At 39.9% G+C, this 15,614-nt stretch overlaps 1 protein-coding gene across 1 annotated transcript in view; it reads left to right on the top strand.

Annotated features, from left to right (window-relative positions):
• Nucleotides 1–14,091, top strand: part of IMPA1 (inositol monophosphatase 1) — a 43,496-nt gene extending 29,405 nt beyond the window's left edge. The window contains exons 6-9 of the mRNA XM_029591557.1: nt 1,037–1,145; nt 1,232–1,340; nt 9,611–9,762; nt 13,439–14,091. Coding sequence (XP_029447417.1) covers nt 1,037–1,145; nt 1,232–1,340; nt 9,611–9,762; nt 13,439–13,545 — 477 coding nt within the window. The 3' untranslated portion in view covers nt 13,546–14,091. The remainder of the gene's footprint in view (nt 1–1,036; nt 1,146–1,231; nt 1,341–9,610; nt 9,763–13,438) is intronic.
• The last annotated feature ends 1,523 nt before the right edge of the window (nt 14,092–15,614 follow it).

The raw sequence follows: 15,614 nt of genomic DNA, 5'->3' as shown, positions 1-15,614 counted from the left end.
ACAAACAGCTAATACCATAGACCACGTCATATTCATGCATTATCTAGTTTCTTACAATTATAAATACCTATTCTAGGTCAACACAATAGCATCAAGTATGAGTTAATTAAGTGCTATTTCATTTCATTTCATTATCCTATATGCCATACTCAGAATGAAGTCTTTTACACTTTACATCATTCAATTCTTTTTGCTCAATTCACTCATATTGTCTAAAGATCTGATAGTGACGTCATATATCAAGAACATCTACGGGGTACAAAATGGTGATGAAAGAGATGGAATTGATTTAGAAAATGAGAAAATTGAGAGGCAGCTAATCCTTCTTCATAGACAAAGACAATCCTTGAGACAACCTCTGCCTAACAGTCTTCAACACAAGCTTTCTATATCGGATTATCTAACATAAGCTTTATATACCGCATTATCTAACATGCTAAGCAGTTCACAATAAAAAATTTCATAATATCCAAATACAACACAGACAACAAATCCAACTCAAAAAACAATAAAAACCACTGCAAAGATAAAAAGCAAACAGGACCAGCAGACCTGCACTGTCCGGCTTTGCCATGCAAAAAAAATTTGTGGAGTTTTCCATACCTTAGTTCATAGGACTCTGACATACTAAAGCCTCATAGTACTTTTTTGTGGCTGTAAGATTTCATGTTAAACAAATTTATATCTTCCTCCATATACACCAGGCAAAATACCAATTATCAAGATGGCCTCCTAGGTGTTCTCAGCATTTAGATGGCTGTCAGGTGTGCCAGCATTCCTTTTGAACTCCTGAGGCCAAATCTTAATGCTTGGGGGTTGCAGGTCTCACTGAACCCAAGCGTGCAAGGACTTTCAGCTTACCTAGCTCAAACATGCAGCAACCTCTGCTGTAGCTTATGAGCAGAGCACATGTCCTCTAGTAGGGCAGACCCTCCTTCGAGACCAGCCATGACACCTTTTGCCCTAACAGTTTCTCTACAAGTTTTTGTGAGTTTCCTGGTGGTAATGTAAATTAATGGCATTGTTTCTGTTACAGATTGAATTTGGTGTGGTCTATAGTTGTGTGGAAGACAAAATGTACACTGGCAGGAGGGGGAAAGGTGCATTCTGCAATGGGCAGAAACTGCATGTGTCTGGACAGAAAGGTAAGGTGGAATGCAGAAAGTCTGGGGCATTTAGTAGCTGGTTATAACCTTGATTAGAATGAAAAAAAAATATTTTTTTTTGACAGATATTACAAAATCCCTTATTATAACAGAACTAGGGTCTAGCCGTGACCCAGAGACTGTCAAAATCGTCCTTTCAAACATTGAAAGACTTCTGTGTATTCCTATACACGGGTAAGTTGTTTTTTTTTAATTTTACAACCTCAAACACTATTCTTTAAAAACAAACACTATTCTTTAAAAAAGGCCTTTAAAAATAAGGACAATTTTTTAAAAAGTGAATAAGGAATTGTCTCAGAGTTGTATTTTTTTGGGGCAGTAAAGGGAGAAGTCTATATGTAAAATGGAAAGTCAAATTTCAAAGACAGATGACAGCATCTTCCATGATGTAAAAACCAGACTGAACAGTTTAGAGTAATTGTAATTTATATATTAATATATATATATACACATATTTATGTATTTAACATGTTTTGTATACCGTCATTCGGTTTCGCCATCAGAACGGTTTACAGCATCATGAAACAAGATTAGTTACATATAGATACACATGTATTCTAATATACAAAAAAAAATTCAATCTAATCAAAACAAACAAAATATATTCAGAGTATACATAAATACTTTTCAGTCAAGTTCATTTACTTGTTTGATTACTCACTATTTCTTATATTAGTAAAACAAAGCTATGCACAAATTTTAAAGAACTAAAATAATAAAAATAATTGTACAGTAATAAAGTACAATAGAACATAATGAACATAAAATGCAAAGTACAATGTTTAAGTAGGACAACATAAAACAAATTAAACAAAAGATAAGCTTAAAAAGTTTTAAAAACACTGAATAAGGAATTTTGAATCACAAATAAACCACAGGTTATATAGATATGAGATTGTATCCAGATATAATTCAGAGTTATATATAATTAGATAGGTTAAATCTGAGAAAAAGAAAATCTTTTAATGCATTCCTGAAGTTTTTATATTATTTTATAAGTCCTAAGACTAAAGGCAGAGAATTCCAAATGCTTGGAGCGAGATAGGAGAAACCGATTTCTTTGGTGGTTTCTAACCTAATTTCTGTCAGGCCCATACAGTAAATTCCGCGGGAATGCGATTCAGTATTTAAATTAGGGCCTGCGCTAATAAGGAGGCGCTAGGGACACTAGTGCATCCCTAGCGCCTCCTTATTGGCGGAAGTGGCGGCTGTCAGCAGATCTGACAGCCAACGCTTAATTTTACTGGCGTCGGTTGTCGAACCCGCTGACAGCCATGGGTTCAGAACACAGATGCCGGCAAAATTGAGTGTCCATTTTCCAAACCACGGGCTGCAGGCAGATTTTTTTTTTTTTATTTTTGGGGTCTCCGACTTAATATCGCTATGATATTAAGATGGAGGGAATACAGAAAAGCCGTTTTTTCTGTTTTTCTGTACACTTGCCTGGAGCCATCTGAAATTAACTCCTGCAGCCGCACATTTTGCTTTCTGTATTGCGGTGACTACCTAATAGGCTCATCAACATACATTTGCATGTGATGAGCGCTATTAGTTTCAGGGGGGGGGGGTGTTGCTGCAGGTTTTCCATGTAATAATAGCGTGTCAAAAACATGTGGCCAAACGGGGGCTAACAGTGCGGAGCGCACTGTACTGTATCGGCCTGTTTGATTGCTACAGCATTCAGTTGCTAAGACTGGAGTGGAGGTGCACTAGTCAAATCATATCAAGCGCTCTACCTACAACTAGCCTGTGTGGGAGGGTGGCTAGAAAAAAGCCATTACTGAAGAAAAACCACATAAACGCATGTCTGGAGTTTGTCAGAAAACAACAGTGTTCCAGGTAAAACGTGGGATAAGGTTTTGTAGTCAGTTGAGACAAAAATGGAGCTTTTTGGCTACAATTCAAAACACTGAGGTAGATTTTAAAAGTGTTGTTCGCGCAAAAATGGCCCCAAATGCACGTATGTGGGCCACACGTGAGGAATGCGAAGTAAATGTGTTTGAGGGGGTGGGGCATGGGCTTTCCAGGTTGGGACTAAGACTTGTGCTCGTAACTCTGAATTTTAAAAAAGCTGACAATGGCGTGCATCCACGTGTTATCCATGTAACTTTACTGCAGGTCCTGATGAGGAGCAAGTCTAAAGATCTCGAGTTTTAGGGCTTTCAGCACAGCATGAAAGTTCAGGGTCAAGTGAGGGGCTTACAGGATGAAGAACCAGCGGGGTCTTATAGACCTCAATATCAACTGGACAAACTGGTGGACTAATTGGAAAAACTGTTAAAATCTGCCTGCATATGTATGTAAAAGCCGCTAAAGACCTAGCGAAAATATGCACGGGACACTTACTCAAGTTGCCTTTTCTGCGCACATATGCATGGCAGAGGGATTTTAAATGATGCACGTACTTTCGCGCGCAATGGAGAAATTACTTACCTGATAATTTTGTTTTCCTTAGTGTAGACAGATGGACTCAGAAGCGCAGTGGGTTTATGCTCCCTTGCCAGAAGTTGGAGATGGAGCAAGCTGATTTCACAGTAGATATAGCCATGCAGTGACCCCAGCCTGCCAGTATTCTCTTCAAAACAACTGTGGGCAGACTAACAATAAACTATTAAAAACAGGTAACCAGAACTGTACTCAACCAACCATAAACACTGAACTCACGAAAGAGTCTAGGTACCCCAAGCTAGGGACTGGATGAACACTTACTGGTAAGCCCTTGGGATCCAGAGTCCCACAGGAGGACTATTGACACACTTCCAGCCAGACACACTTCCAACTGTACAAGAGCGTCTGTTCCCAGAGACCATTGATCCCTCCTGTGACTGTAGAATCGAGGAACCTTAGCATTTCGAGAAGTCACCAGCAGATCTAGGAACGGAAGGCCCCCAGCGATCAACAATCAGCTGAAATGCCTTGGCTAACACGCTCTCCTGAGTCGAGACTCTCCCTGCTGAGAAAGTCTGCTCTTACGTTGTCTTTACTTGCAAAGTGAGAGGCTGAGATAATCTGCAGATGACCTTCTGCACTTTCCACTTTTCCTGCGACACTTGCTTGTTCTTGGTTCTTCCCTGGTGACTGATGTAGGCCACAGTTGTTGCATTGTCCAACATCATGTGAACTGCTTGATCCCGAAGCCTGTGGCTGAAATGCAAGCATGCCAGGTGTACCGCCTGGGCCTCCAAGTGAATGATATTCCAGCAAGACTTTGAGCCGTTAACTCCAGACAGTGAGCTCCCCAACTCTGGAGACTCACATCTGTCCTGAGTACCAACCAGGTCGGAGAGGACAAGGGAACTCCCTTTCTCAAATGATCCTCCTGCAACCACCACTGGAGGCAAAAGCAGATTTCCATCGGCAAGTGGAATCGAACCGCATAGTACTGAGACTGCGGGTTCCAACGAGATAGAGAGCGTTGAAGAGGACGCATATGCGCCCTTGCCCACAGCACCACTTCCAGGGTAGCCACCATCAAGCTGAACACCTGTAGGTAGGTTCATCAACCATATGAACGCACTTGAGACATCAATTTCTGGATCCGAACTTCTGGTAGGAAAACTCTGCCCTGGCCCGAGTTGAATCGGACCCCTCTTGGTCCGGTTCACCACCCGAGGTCCTTCAATAAGGAGATCACCTTGGGTGTCAATCAGCTCTCTTCCTGAGACTTGGCTCGAATCAGTCAGTTGTCCAAATACGGATACACCAGGATTCCTTCTTTTTGCAAGGCCGCCGCTACTACCACCATAAACTTGGAAAATGTTCTGGGTGCTAGACAAAAGGCAATGCCCAAAACTGATAATGGTGCCCAACACCTCAAAGCGTAGAAAGTGTTGGTGTTCCAATTGGATGGGAATATAAAGGTAAACTTCTGATAGATCCAAAGTGGTCAGAAATTCCCGTGACTGCACAGCCATTATAACAGAGCATGAACACATCCTGAGGAATACTGCAAAACTCCAGTGCTTACCCTTCTTGAATCACCTCCAGGACCCACTGGTCCAACATGATCTCGACCCACCTCCGATAAAAAAAAAAAAAAAAAAAAGAAAGAGAGACGTCCCCCTATTTCCTGTTCCAGAAGGTGGGTCGGCAAACCTTCATTGGGAAGCTCGAGAAAGTCCACCACCCAAGCCCGTTCCTCTTGTCTGCTGTCAGGGATGAAAGGACTGAGACCTACCGAAAGGCAGAGTCCACTGAAAGGTCGTCCCTCTGTAGAGACAAAAATGACTGGAACTCCAGAGATGATCCCTCATATCAAAAGGGGCGCTGTAACTGCTTCTTATCCTCCAGCAACCGAGGAACCAGAGACTCGCCCCACTTACTGGCCAGTTTCTCCAATTCGTTCCCAAACAAGAGTGAGCCTTTAAAGGGCATCTTGGTAAGATAAGCTTTGGAGGCTGCATCAGCTGACCAGTTTCACAACCAAAGTTTATGCCTGGCCACTATCACCGAAGCCACTCCTCTGGCTTAAGTCCAGACCAAATCACAGCCTGCTCCATAACCACTCTGGAGTTTCCTCCAGACTCATCAACCTCCTGAGAGAGAAGCAAATAAAATTTCACCAATAGGATGCAACAGGACGCAATCTATATAAATTTGTCGCCACCACCTCAAAGGCTTGCTTTAAAGGTAGCCTCAATCCATTTATTATGTACATCAAGGCTGCTCCTCTCTCTATGGGGATAGTTGTCCTCTTAGAGATGGCACATACCAGTGCATCCACGTTGGGAAAACACAAATGGTCTCTCACAGCCGGATCCAGGGGGTACAGGCCTTCCAGTGTCTGACTTGCTTTAAAATTTACCTCGGGGGCATCCCATTCCAGATCAATCAATTCCTGAATGGCATCCAGCACAGAGAAAAAACAAGAGGCATTACGAAACGAAGCCAAAATGGGATTCTCTCTCGGATCTGACATAGCATCCGAATCGGGGACACCCAGCTGCTTCAAGGTCCGGGAGGCCTCGGCCCCGCTCACTCCCCGCCCCTTTTTTCAAGCCCCGGGACATAAGCGTTTAACCTTTTAAAATCTGCCCCACTGTTTCTGAATCCATCTGTCTACATGCTAGGAAATATAAAATTGCAGCGTATTTCCGCTCACACACCAATACGCATGTTTATAGGCGCATGCATGTGTTTTTTTTTTTTTTTTTTAAATTAACTAGAATGTGTGGCACAAACCTAGCACTGCCCATTCCTCAGTAAACACCATCCCAACAGAAAGTATGGAGGTAGCAGTATAATGTTATGGGCCTCTTGTTAGAATTGAAGGAAGGATGATGGTGTAACATATAGGGAGATACTGCAAGACAATCTGCTTCAGTCTGCTAAAAAACTAAAACTTGGGAGAAAGTTCACTTTTCTGCAGGACAATGATCCCAAGCACAAGGCCAAAGCAACATGGGAGTGGTTGAACAAAAAGGTAAATGTTCTACAATGGCCAAGTCAAAGTCCAGATCTCAATCCAATCGAGAATCTGTGGCACTATTTGAAAATTGCAGTCCATAAGTGTCATCCAACCAATCTGATCAACCTGGAGCAAATCTGCTAGGAAGAATTGGCAAAAATCACTCCCAAACAATGTAGAAAGCTGGTAGAAAAACTTACCCCACAGACTTAAAGCTGTTACTGCAACAAAAGGTGGTTCTACCAACTACTAGTTTGAAGGGGTTGAATATTTATGGAAGCAGCATTGTTCAGTTTTTAATTTTATTTTACAAAAAATGCAGAGAGATAATGAATTGAGACTTTGAAAATGTACTTAAGAAAATACTGATTTGCAATAAACATACTGACAGGAACAATCTCTGTGCTGACATTTTAGGGGGTTGAATACTTTTTGCAAACCACTATGTGACTAGAAAGAAAACATGACACTGTTTAATTATCCATATTCAACATTTATTGGACCATACGATGTACCTTTAAAAAAAATAAAATAAATAAGTGGCCTAACATTGCCCTCTGTCTTATGGCAGTTTCCCCTCTTATGTAGTTGGTGGAGGCCATCCTGCTAGCTCTGAAAGATGGTGAGAGAAGTGGGACAACTGGCAGAGCGATGTGGCTGTGGAGAAAGTTACAGAACCTATAATCTTTATTTTATATATTGATTTTCTACCAAATCACGATGTACATTAAATCAGTTCATACACACCAAGAGAACTGGTTCCTCACGTCATAATCAAACTTTTTTTCTGAATTGTCTAAATCTTGGTAGGTCTTAAATATGGCACCTTTTTCTTCACGTAATAAAGGGCTGGGTTTGATCAAGTGGTATACAAATGTGAATGTAATGTAACATTCTTACTCAATGATCAGTCTCTGAATGCAAATGTCGTTGAAATCATAGTTTATTTATATCATGCCTTTTCAGCCACAGATATTCTGATCATGGCTAAGGCATTCTGATAATGGCTTCAGCATTCATTGCTTCCAAAGCTCTTGCACTTTGAAGCAACAGAATAGTATTGAGTGTCCAAAAAATGATCTGCAACTGAAAAACTCATCCATTGTCTGAATATTTAATGTAACAAAGTAACATTTATTGGTACATGCCTTTCCATGCAAGTGTACAAAGTGGATTACAGCACAAATACAGTAAAAAGAATGAATATATATAATATATATAAATACATACATGATACATACACACGCATATAACATCCTATAAAATAAAACTAAACAATAAAATAGTTAATATCTAACAATAACAGAAAAGCAGGTAAAATCTCAGAAGATTATGCAGTCATGTGGGAAGGTAAATCAATAGAGTAGTAACCATTAATAATTTGGCTTCAATCTCATATACAATCCCAGTAAAACAAATAAAAATGCAGAATAACCAGAATTATAAGCCTGATTAAAAAAAAAAAAAAAAAAAAAAAAAAGGGGTCAGGTTATTTGCCTGCAGGTGAAATTTATTGGATTGCATTCACAGATCCCAATAAAATGAATCCAAGAAATCCATATTTATAATAAATGACAAAAGTTCACATATGTATTCAATGCATCTCAACCCAGCATAAATACATTGGTTTACACTAATCTACAGCCAAAATGCTTCTGAAATCAGTGAGGTCAAAAGTCTGCTAAATCTGGGTCACTGAGAATGAAAATGATGCTTAAAACATTTGATTGGCTTTAGTTTTCAAGATCTGGTACTGGTTCAGTATATACGACCTTTGACTTGGGAATTGCAGAGGATAAATGAGTTAAGGAAAAAGATCTCAAATTAAACCAGAAATGACCAATTTACATCTTTGACAATGTGGGCCGGATTTTAAAAGCCCTGCACGCATAAATCTGGCTGGATTTATGCGTGCAGGGTACTCGTGCGCCGGCGCGCCTATTTTGCATAGGCCGCTGGCATGCGTGTAAGTCCCGGAGCTTCGTAAAAGGGGCGGGAGGGGGCGTGTCGGGGGTGGGACCAGGGGCAGTTCGGGGCGGGACTGGGGGCGTGGCGCTGGCCCGGGGCGTGGTCGAGGCCTCCGGACCAGCCCCCGGGTCGGGTGATGGCTGGCGCGCGCAGATTTACACCTGCTTTTGGCAGGCGTAAATCTGCCAACAAAGGGGGGGGGGGGGGGGTTTAGATAGGGCCGGGGGGGGGGTGTTGGTAAGGGAGGGGAAGGTGAGGGGAGGCGGAAGGAAAGTTCCCTCCGAGGCAGCGCGTGCCGACCCCGGATTTTATAAGATATGCGCGTATCTTATAAAATCCAGCATACGTTTGTTCGCGTGCGCGTAAATTTATAAAATCTACCCCTGTATGAATAAATCTGGTTTTGGACAGTAGTAGCTTTTTGGGCACAACAATGAATAATGCAATCTGAAGCTCATATTGCATCATACATGATATGAATTGCATTATATTATTTTTAGAAGTCATGGATGAATGCAGTCATAACTCAGTTTATATCACTCTGCTGAACAAATTGTCCTAGATCTGCTGTACTGTTTGTCAGCATTTGATTTTGATTTCTTTCTGAACAGGATCAGAGATGCCTCATACTTTGAACGCAGATAACTTCTGCTATGTTTGTGGTGAAGTGACTTTTGCATCACAAGAGTGCAGTATAACGGCTGTGATTAAGAAAGCCTACCACCTGTATTTAAGTTTACAATTTAAAATAGACAGAGGTAAAATGTAAAAACTTAAATATCATGGAAACTGCAGCCAATCAACTGGTTTGTCAGATATGAATTCAGTACATCAACATCAATAATAAATGACACATTTTATTGCTGAAGCAGATATTTCCAAATATTTGTATACCAGTGTTGACAGTATTTGCCATTCCATTTTCACTTTACCTGATCATTAAAAAAAAAAAAAAAGTAGCCCTGGGATCATGTTTTTTTTAGGAGGAAGATTGAACTATTGTATTTAAATGTTCTCAAGTCTGATAGTTTACCAAATAACTGCCTTTAACACACTCTCCGCATTACAGGATTCGAGCGGTTGGTACAGCAGCAGTAAACATGTGTTTAGTAGCAACTGGAGGAGCAGATGCATATTATGAGATGGGAATTCATTGCTGGGACATGGCAGCAGCCGCAGTCATTATTACCGAGGCAGGTGGAGTTGTGCTGGATACATCAGGTAAATCGATATGAAATACTGAAACGTATCTATTTCTATACACATGTGCATAGCCAACATTAAAATGAAGATATGACCAGTTCACTCATGCAGCTAATAGTAATGCATGTGAAGATGTCAGTTAAGTTTCTTAACCAACTCTTTTTTTGAACTGTATCAAATATAGAGATGTCGCCGTCAACTTTGAACAGTAAAACTCCTTCACTAATTACTGTTCGTTCCTATTACTGAACAGACTATATTTGATATGGTAATGGTTTTCTTTTGTAGGTTGCCCGAAGACTTTCTGCCATGCTGAGAAGGGTCAGAAATGGTGGCCTACTAAACACAGATATTTGGGTTCTTTGGTCTTTCCAATAGCAGATGTAGGAAGGCCTTAGATGGTGCAGTATTTAAATACAAATATGAGGGAATGTAAACCTGATATGTTCCACAAAATGTGGACTGAATGCAATTTCAAAACCTAGCCCACAACTCAGTTTCTTATGTATAAGTGACTTCAAACAACACTAGAGCACCAGAGCAAATAAAAACTGCAGGACATTTTGTACTCCTGTAGCAGGGGTGGTCTGGTTTTCAGGATAGCCACATGAATATAAATGAGATTTGCATGGACTCCATTCTATACAAATACAGCTGTATGTTCATTATGGATATCCTGAAAACCATACTTGTTTGTGATTTATTGAGGTCCACAGAGTTTAGCTGGACCCACAAGAACTCAGGCTGTAACTGTTTATGCTCTCAATTAAAACCAGTGACTGGTGATGAGTAGAAGATAAAAATCCCTACAAGCATCTAAATAAAAGTTAATTTCTAAAGCCCATCTTTCCATCAACTCCTAATACAGTATAAATAAAACACATCTTGAAGTAAATTTGCCTTCCGTTTGAGACAACTGCCCATGTAATTCCTTTCTCCCCAGTAACGAAGGCCCCATTTCCATACAACAGCAACACCAAATGAAGTCAGTCTAAAATGTCTGGCAATTTACTGCATGGGCCATCCAGTGTGCCACAAAGCACATGACAACATCAGTTAGAGATTTATGCTATGCTCTGCCTAACTTCAGAATAAGTTGAAAACAATTATGTGGACAGTCAGATACCAGTTATTAAGACACTCATCTGTTGTATCATGGTTGTCTTTAGGCAGCATTCACATAAAATAAAAATATAGTAGTTGTTATAAGGACAGTCACTTACTAAGGTCAATGAACTGCTAATTTTTTTTTAACTTGATCCTATTTTGGAAAAAAATGTTTTCTTTAAAAAAAAAAAAAAAAAAAAATAGAACAGAGTAGTGGATTTCTGGTTGATGGTCCTGAGCATGTCAAGAAGAGGGAGCCTGCTGAAGTCATTCTCTGGGTTACTAGTAAACTTTCAGGAATTATTCTCGCTGGTGTAAAAAAAATATGCTCTAGGTATTTATACTTACAGTAAGGGCTTCCTTCCTCAACATCTATAAAACTGCTGCTTTTAAATAAAAGTGAAGGTTGGCACTGTGACAGAATTATGCATGGGAGAATAGATGGTTTCTTTATTAATTCACATTTCCTTCAGTTTCCAACTAAATTGTGCTCTACTGGGATGATGGCACAATAAGCCTTCATTTGAATCTTCCTGGGTTTTTCTCATCACCCTTCCTGTTTAGCCCAAACATTGCCCTGATATGCACAACTCTTAGAATTTACAAACCGGTAAGACATCTTAGATCTCTTACAAAAAACTTGCTAGATCTACCGTCTGCTCGAACTGCAAGGCCGGAGTTAACTCGTAAAAGAGCCTTTTCTGTGGCTGCTCCATTCCTTTGGAATTCTTTACCTGATTCTGTTCACCTCAAATCACACACACGAGATTTTAAGAAAGCACTAAAAACTCATCTATTCAACAAAGCATTTCAACACCTGATAAAAGAATAAATTCAGTACTGACTGGATTCATAGTTCTAGTTATAATCTGACAGTTATTTTCCTTCTTACCTGCCCTCCCTCCATTTTCCATTCCTCCCTCTCTCTTTTCCTTTTTCCTTCTATTTCCTTTTTCAAACCTGGCAGTTGAATTATGGCACTTATGTTAAGTTTTGTTTGTATGATATTTTTTGTGGTTTTTTTGTTTGTAGAAGATATTATTTTATGGTTTACTATTTTATTGTTTTTTTAATGTTTATATTATTTATTCTACAACTGTGTTTGTTTTGCTGTAAACCATTTTGATCAAATACTATTTTGTAAAGGCGGTATACAATTTTTAAATAAATAAATATGGTAAAGGGCCACAGACCAGGGTTCCCTCTGAAACCTGGTAGTGTACTACATGCTGCCATGATAAGATAGCTGGGACTCCCCATCTCCCACCAGGGGCAGTGAACACTGGCTGCAGTGTGTATTCCTGGTCAACTGAGTAGCAGAAAGTGGGCTCAGGAATCAAATCCAGGTCTCCTACATGGCAGCACATTAGGTCAGTCCAGAATAGTTTTCTAAATGACTACAGGACAATTTATACAAAGGGTGAGCAACTCCAGTCCTCAGAAGCCCCAAACCAGTTGGGTTTTCAGGTTATTCCTTTGAATATGCATGAAATATTTGTATACATGCAAATCCATTTCATGCACCTTCATTATGGTTATCCTGAAAATGTGATTGCTGTTGTTTACCCTTGACTCACAAGTAGTGAGAAGAAGTCTCTCTCCAATTAAATCTTTGCTGGCAGTCTCTTTCAGTTTTCTAAAAGTCTACTTGTAACAAAGGACTGCTGATGCTCAAAATGGGAGTCCACATATATGGCAATGTCTCTTTAAAATTCATTATAAAGGCAAAGATGCACCAAAGAAAAGCCCAGGAAAAAGCACTATACATATTTCCTTACACGCACAGACAGTAAACACTAGAATTAACCAGTTGCCATATATAAAATTTTGATTTGGCTGCAGTACCCCTGCTTCTAATACAAGCTATCAGCTCCCACTCCAGCTTTACCAGCTGAAATTCTGTCTCCTTACCAGTCTAGTAGTAAAAATACAAAGCAGCTAAGTCCTATCATAGGAAGGTATGGTTTCCTCAACACTTTGGTGCCGATGTAATACAGTAAGCTCAGCCGAGCGCACTGTATAACCCGCACTCTGACGCGGGTTATACAGTGCAATAGGGGATTAGCGCCTATTTAACCTGCGTCGGACGCGGAGTGAATGCAATAGCGCTCATCTGATGCAGAAAAAAAAAGTGTGCACATTTTGCACTCAGCTATTAACGTCTGCCTGGGGCAAGCGTTAATAGCTGTGCACAGGTAAAAGAAGTACAGAAAAGCAGAAAAAACTGCCACGGCGGGGTCGCATTAGCAAGGAGCGACCCTAGCGCCTCCTTGCTAGTGCTACCCCCTAATTTGGTTATAGCATGGCGTCCCCCTTGCGGGCGCTATGCGCACGTTAGGAAAGCGGGTGCTGACTTTTCAGCGCCCGCTTTCCTCGCTTTTTATTGCATCGGCCCCTTTCTGTGTCCATGGGGTTCAGCAAACTGTGCAGGGATCTAGAAACACACCAATGACTCATTCTAAAAGTCAATATAGATTCTTTCCTTCATCTGCCAATGTCTGATAGGCTTTTCTCATCGCTAACGTTTAAATGAGCAGGTGTCAATTTTGTAAGTACTGAAGCTACAATATTTTTGTGTTTATTATAGGGGGAACATTTGATCTGATGTCACGAAGAATTATAGCAGCTAGCAGCAGAGAACTTGGCGAACGAATAGCCAAAGAACTTCAGATAATTCCTCTGGAACGAGACTAATTTTATAAGGACCATTTTATGTAACCGTGCTGGCTACCTAGCTATCGCAGTTTTATTGATTTTAAAAGACACCTGTTGCTCTGAAATGTGTTCAATACTGGGAAACTCAATGTACAATTAAAAAGAAAAAACAGTTAATCCTATGTCACTGTAACACTCATTTGTCTATTAAAGTATCTTTCCAGTTGTAAAACCTTTTGCTTTTAGACGACCAGGCTTAGAATAAGATTTAATTCTTTAGCTCAAGTGTATTAAGATGCTACAAGTGCTCAGATGTGGATTAGTTGGCTCCTGCTGAGGGGGAAGGGAATGTTATAATGGAGATTTAATTACTCCCTTAGTGTGAACAGATGGCAATAATTTATTACAACTGAAGTAGCAGTATAGAGCTAGCCCCAGCCTTAAAATGCAGAGTATTTTTACAGCTTTCCATGTTACTAAATGACCTGCCCCCTCTTGCCCATCTATTTTGCCCACACGTAGTAGAGCGCTGCTTTAATATTTTACTATATAATTTAAGTTTACAATAAAAATGAATCCAATGGAGATTTAGTCTGTTTATCACAATCCTGTGGCATTTATCAGAAGTTCATCTTTAAGAGTTTCCTCAGCATTTCAGAACACATGTTCTGCAACAAAGAAAAATTCCAAGAAGCTAAGTTATTAAAAATATGGTTCTCTGTATATGCAGAGAGAACACTCCATTGGTGACTCAGTGGAGGAACTGCAATTTTTTGTTTTGGACGTGGTCTCGATCCCCGGTAGAGGTGGTGATTTTGCAACTATGCTAATTAAAAGGAAACAAAAATGGATATATATTTTAGACACAGTAGTTCCCAAAGGATTGAATGCGGAGCTCGAATGGCATTATTTCATCTAAGAATGTATGTAACGTTATAGGGAGTGTTGTCTGTTGGGTAATCCATTAATTAGTCACTACTGTGACAAGCGTGGTTTCGCGCCTAAATGACCTGCTTTAAATTCAGCATTTATGATCGGCACTTTGTGCTCCTGAACCCGGTATAGAACAATTTGAGACACAGGTATGTAGATTTGAACATCTTTTGTTTGTTATCGGTTTGCCTCTTATATCCTTGGCTAGCAATTTAATCTTTCTTGTTTACAGATTGTTGTTGTAAAAAATCCCCCCGAAGCAGTCGGACAGGCGAAACACGGTCCGTGTCGGGGACTGCTGTCAAAAGTTTCTGACATGTCACATTACTAATTCAGGAGTTACCATATAGAAGAAATAAAAAATCTTAAAACTAAAAGACTTTTCCAAGTGAAGTTTATGTGCACTTGTGGTATCCCTTATCTACAGAGTAGAGTGCACTTCCGCTCCAGAGTTTATCTGGAATCTCTGTATATGCTGCAATATATTCCTGCAATGACCTATAGTAATATTTATATAATATGCTGGTATTTAGGGGGTAATTTTAAACAGTAATTTTAAACAGTGTTCATATGTGAGAATCTACAGATATAATTGTGTGCACATTTGTATATCTTTCTATATCTATTTTAAAGTACAGGCACATATTTTATGCACAAAATCATTTTACATGTATTGACTGCAGTTTATGCACAGAGCTAGGTATAAAGTATACATGCACTCTGCTTCTGAAAATACTGGTGCATCAGTGGTTCACAGACACCTCCACCCAAAAGCTGCAGACAAAAAAATGAATTACATTTCAGTGACTCTATTAGCAGGTGTCAAAGTGTGGGTGCAAGTTTAACATATGCGTATATACCACTTAGTGTTTTGTAAACTTGTGTGTGAACTACTATGTAACGCCATAGCTGCGACTGTTCTGTTTCAAGAATGTTGGTATATAAAAATTCCAAATAAATAAATAAATAACTACTGATCTCCACCCCAGAACACCTCTAAACTGCTCCTTTTCATTTACATTTATCTGCAACACTGCTAGTATGGGCATACTTAAGACTTTTACAAAATTCTACTTTCACATAACTTCCAATTTTACATATGGAAACCTTATGCAAATTACCCAATTACAGTTTTACATGTATGATTAGGCAACAGTTTCCCAAACTGCAGGGCA

Source organism: Rhinatrema bivittatum, chromosome 2 (assembly GCF_901001135.1).
Source record: "Rhinatrema bivittatum chromosome 2, aRhiBiv1.1, whole genome shotgun sequence".
Classification (NCBI taxonomy): domain Eukaryota; kingdom Metazoa; phylum Chordata; class Amphibia; order Gymnophiona; family Rhinatrematidae; genus Rhinatrema; species Rhinatrema bivittatum.
Note: the sequence above shows the minus strand (reverse complement) of the source record. Positions and strands in the feature narration are given on the sequence as shown.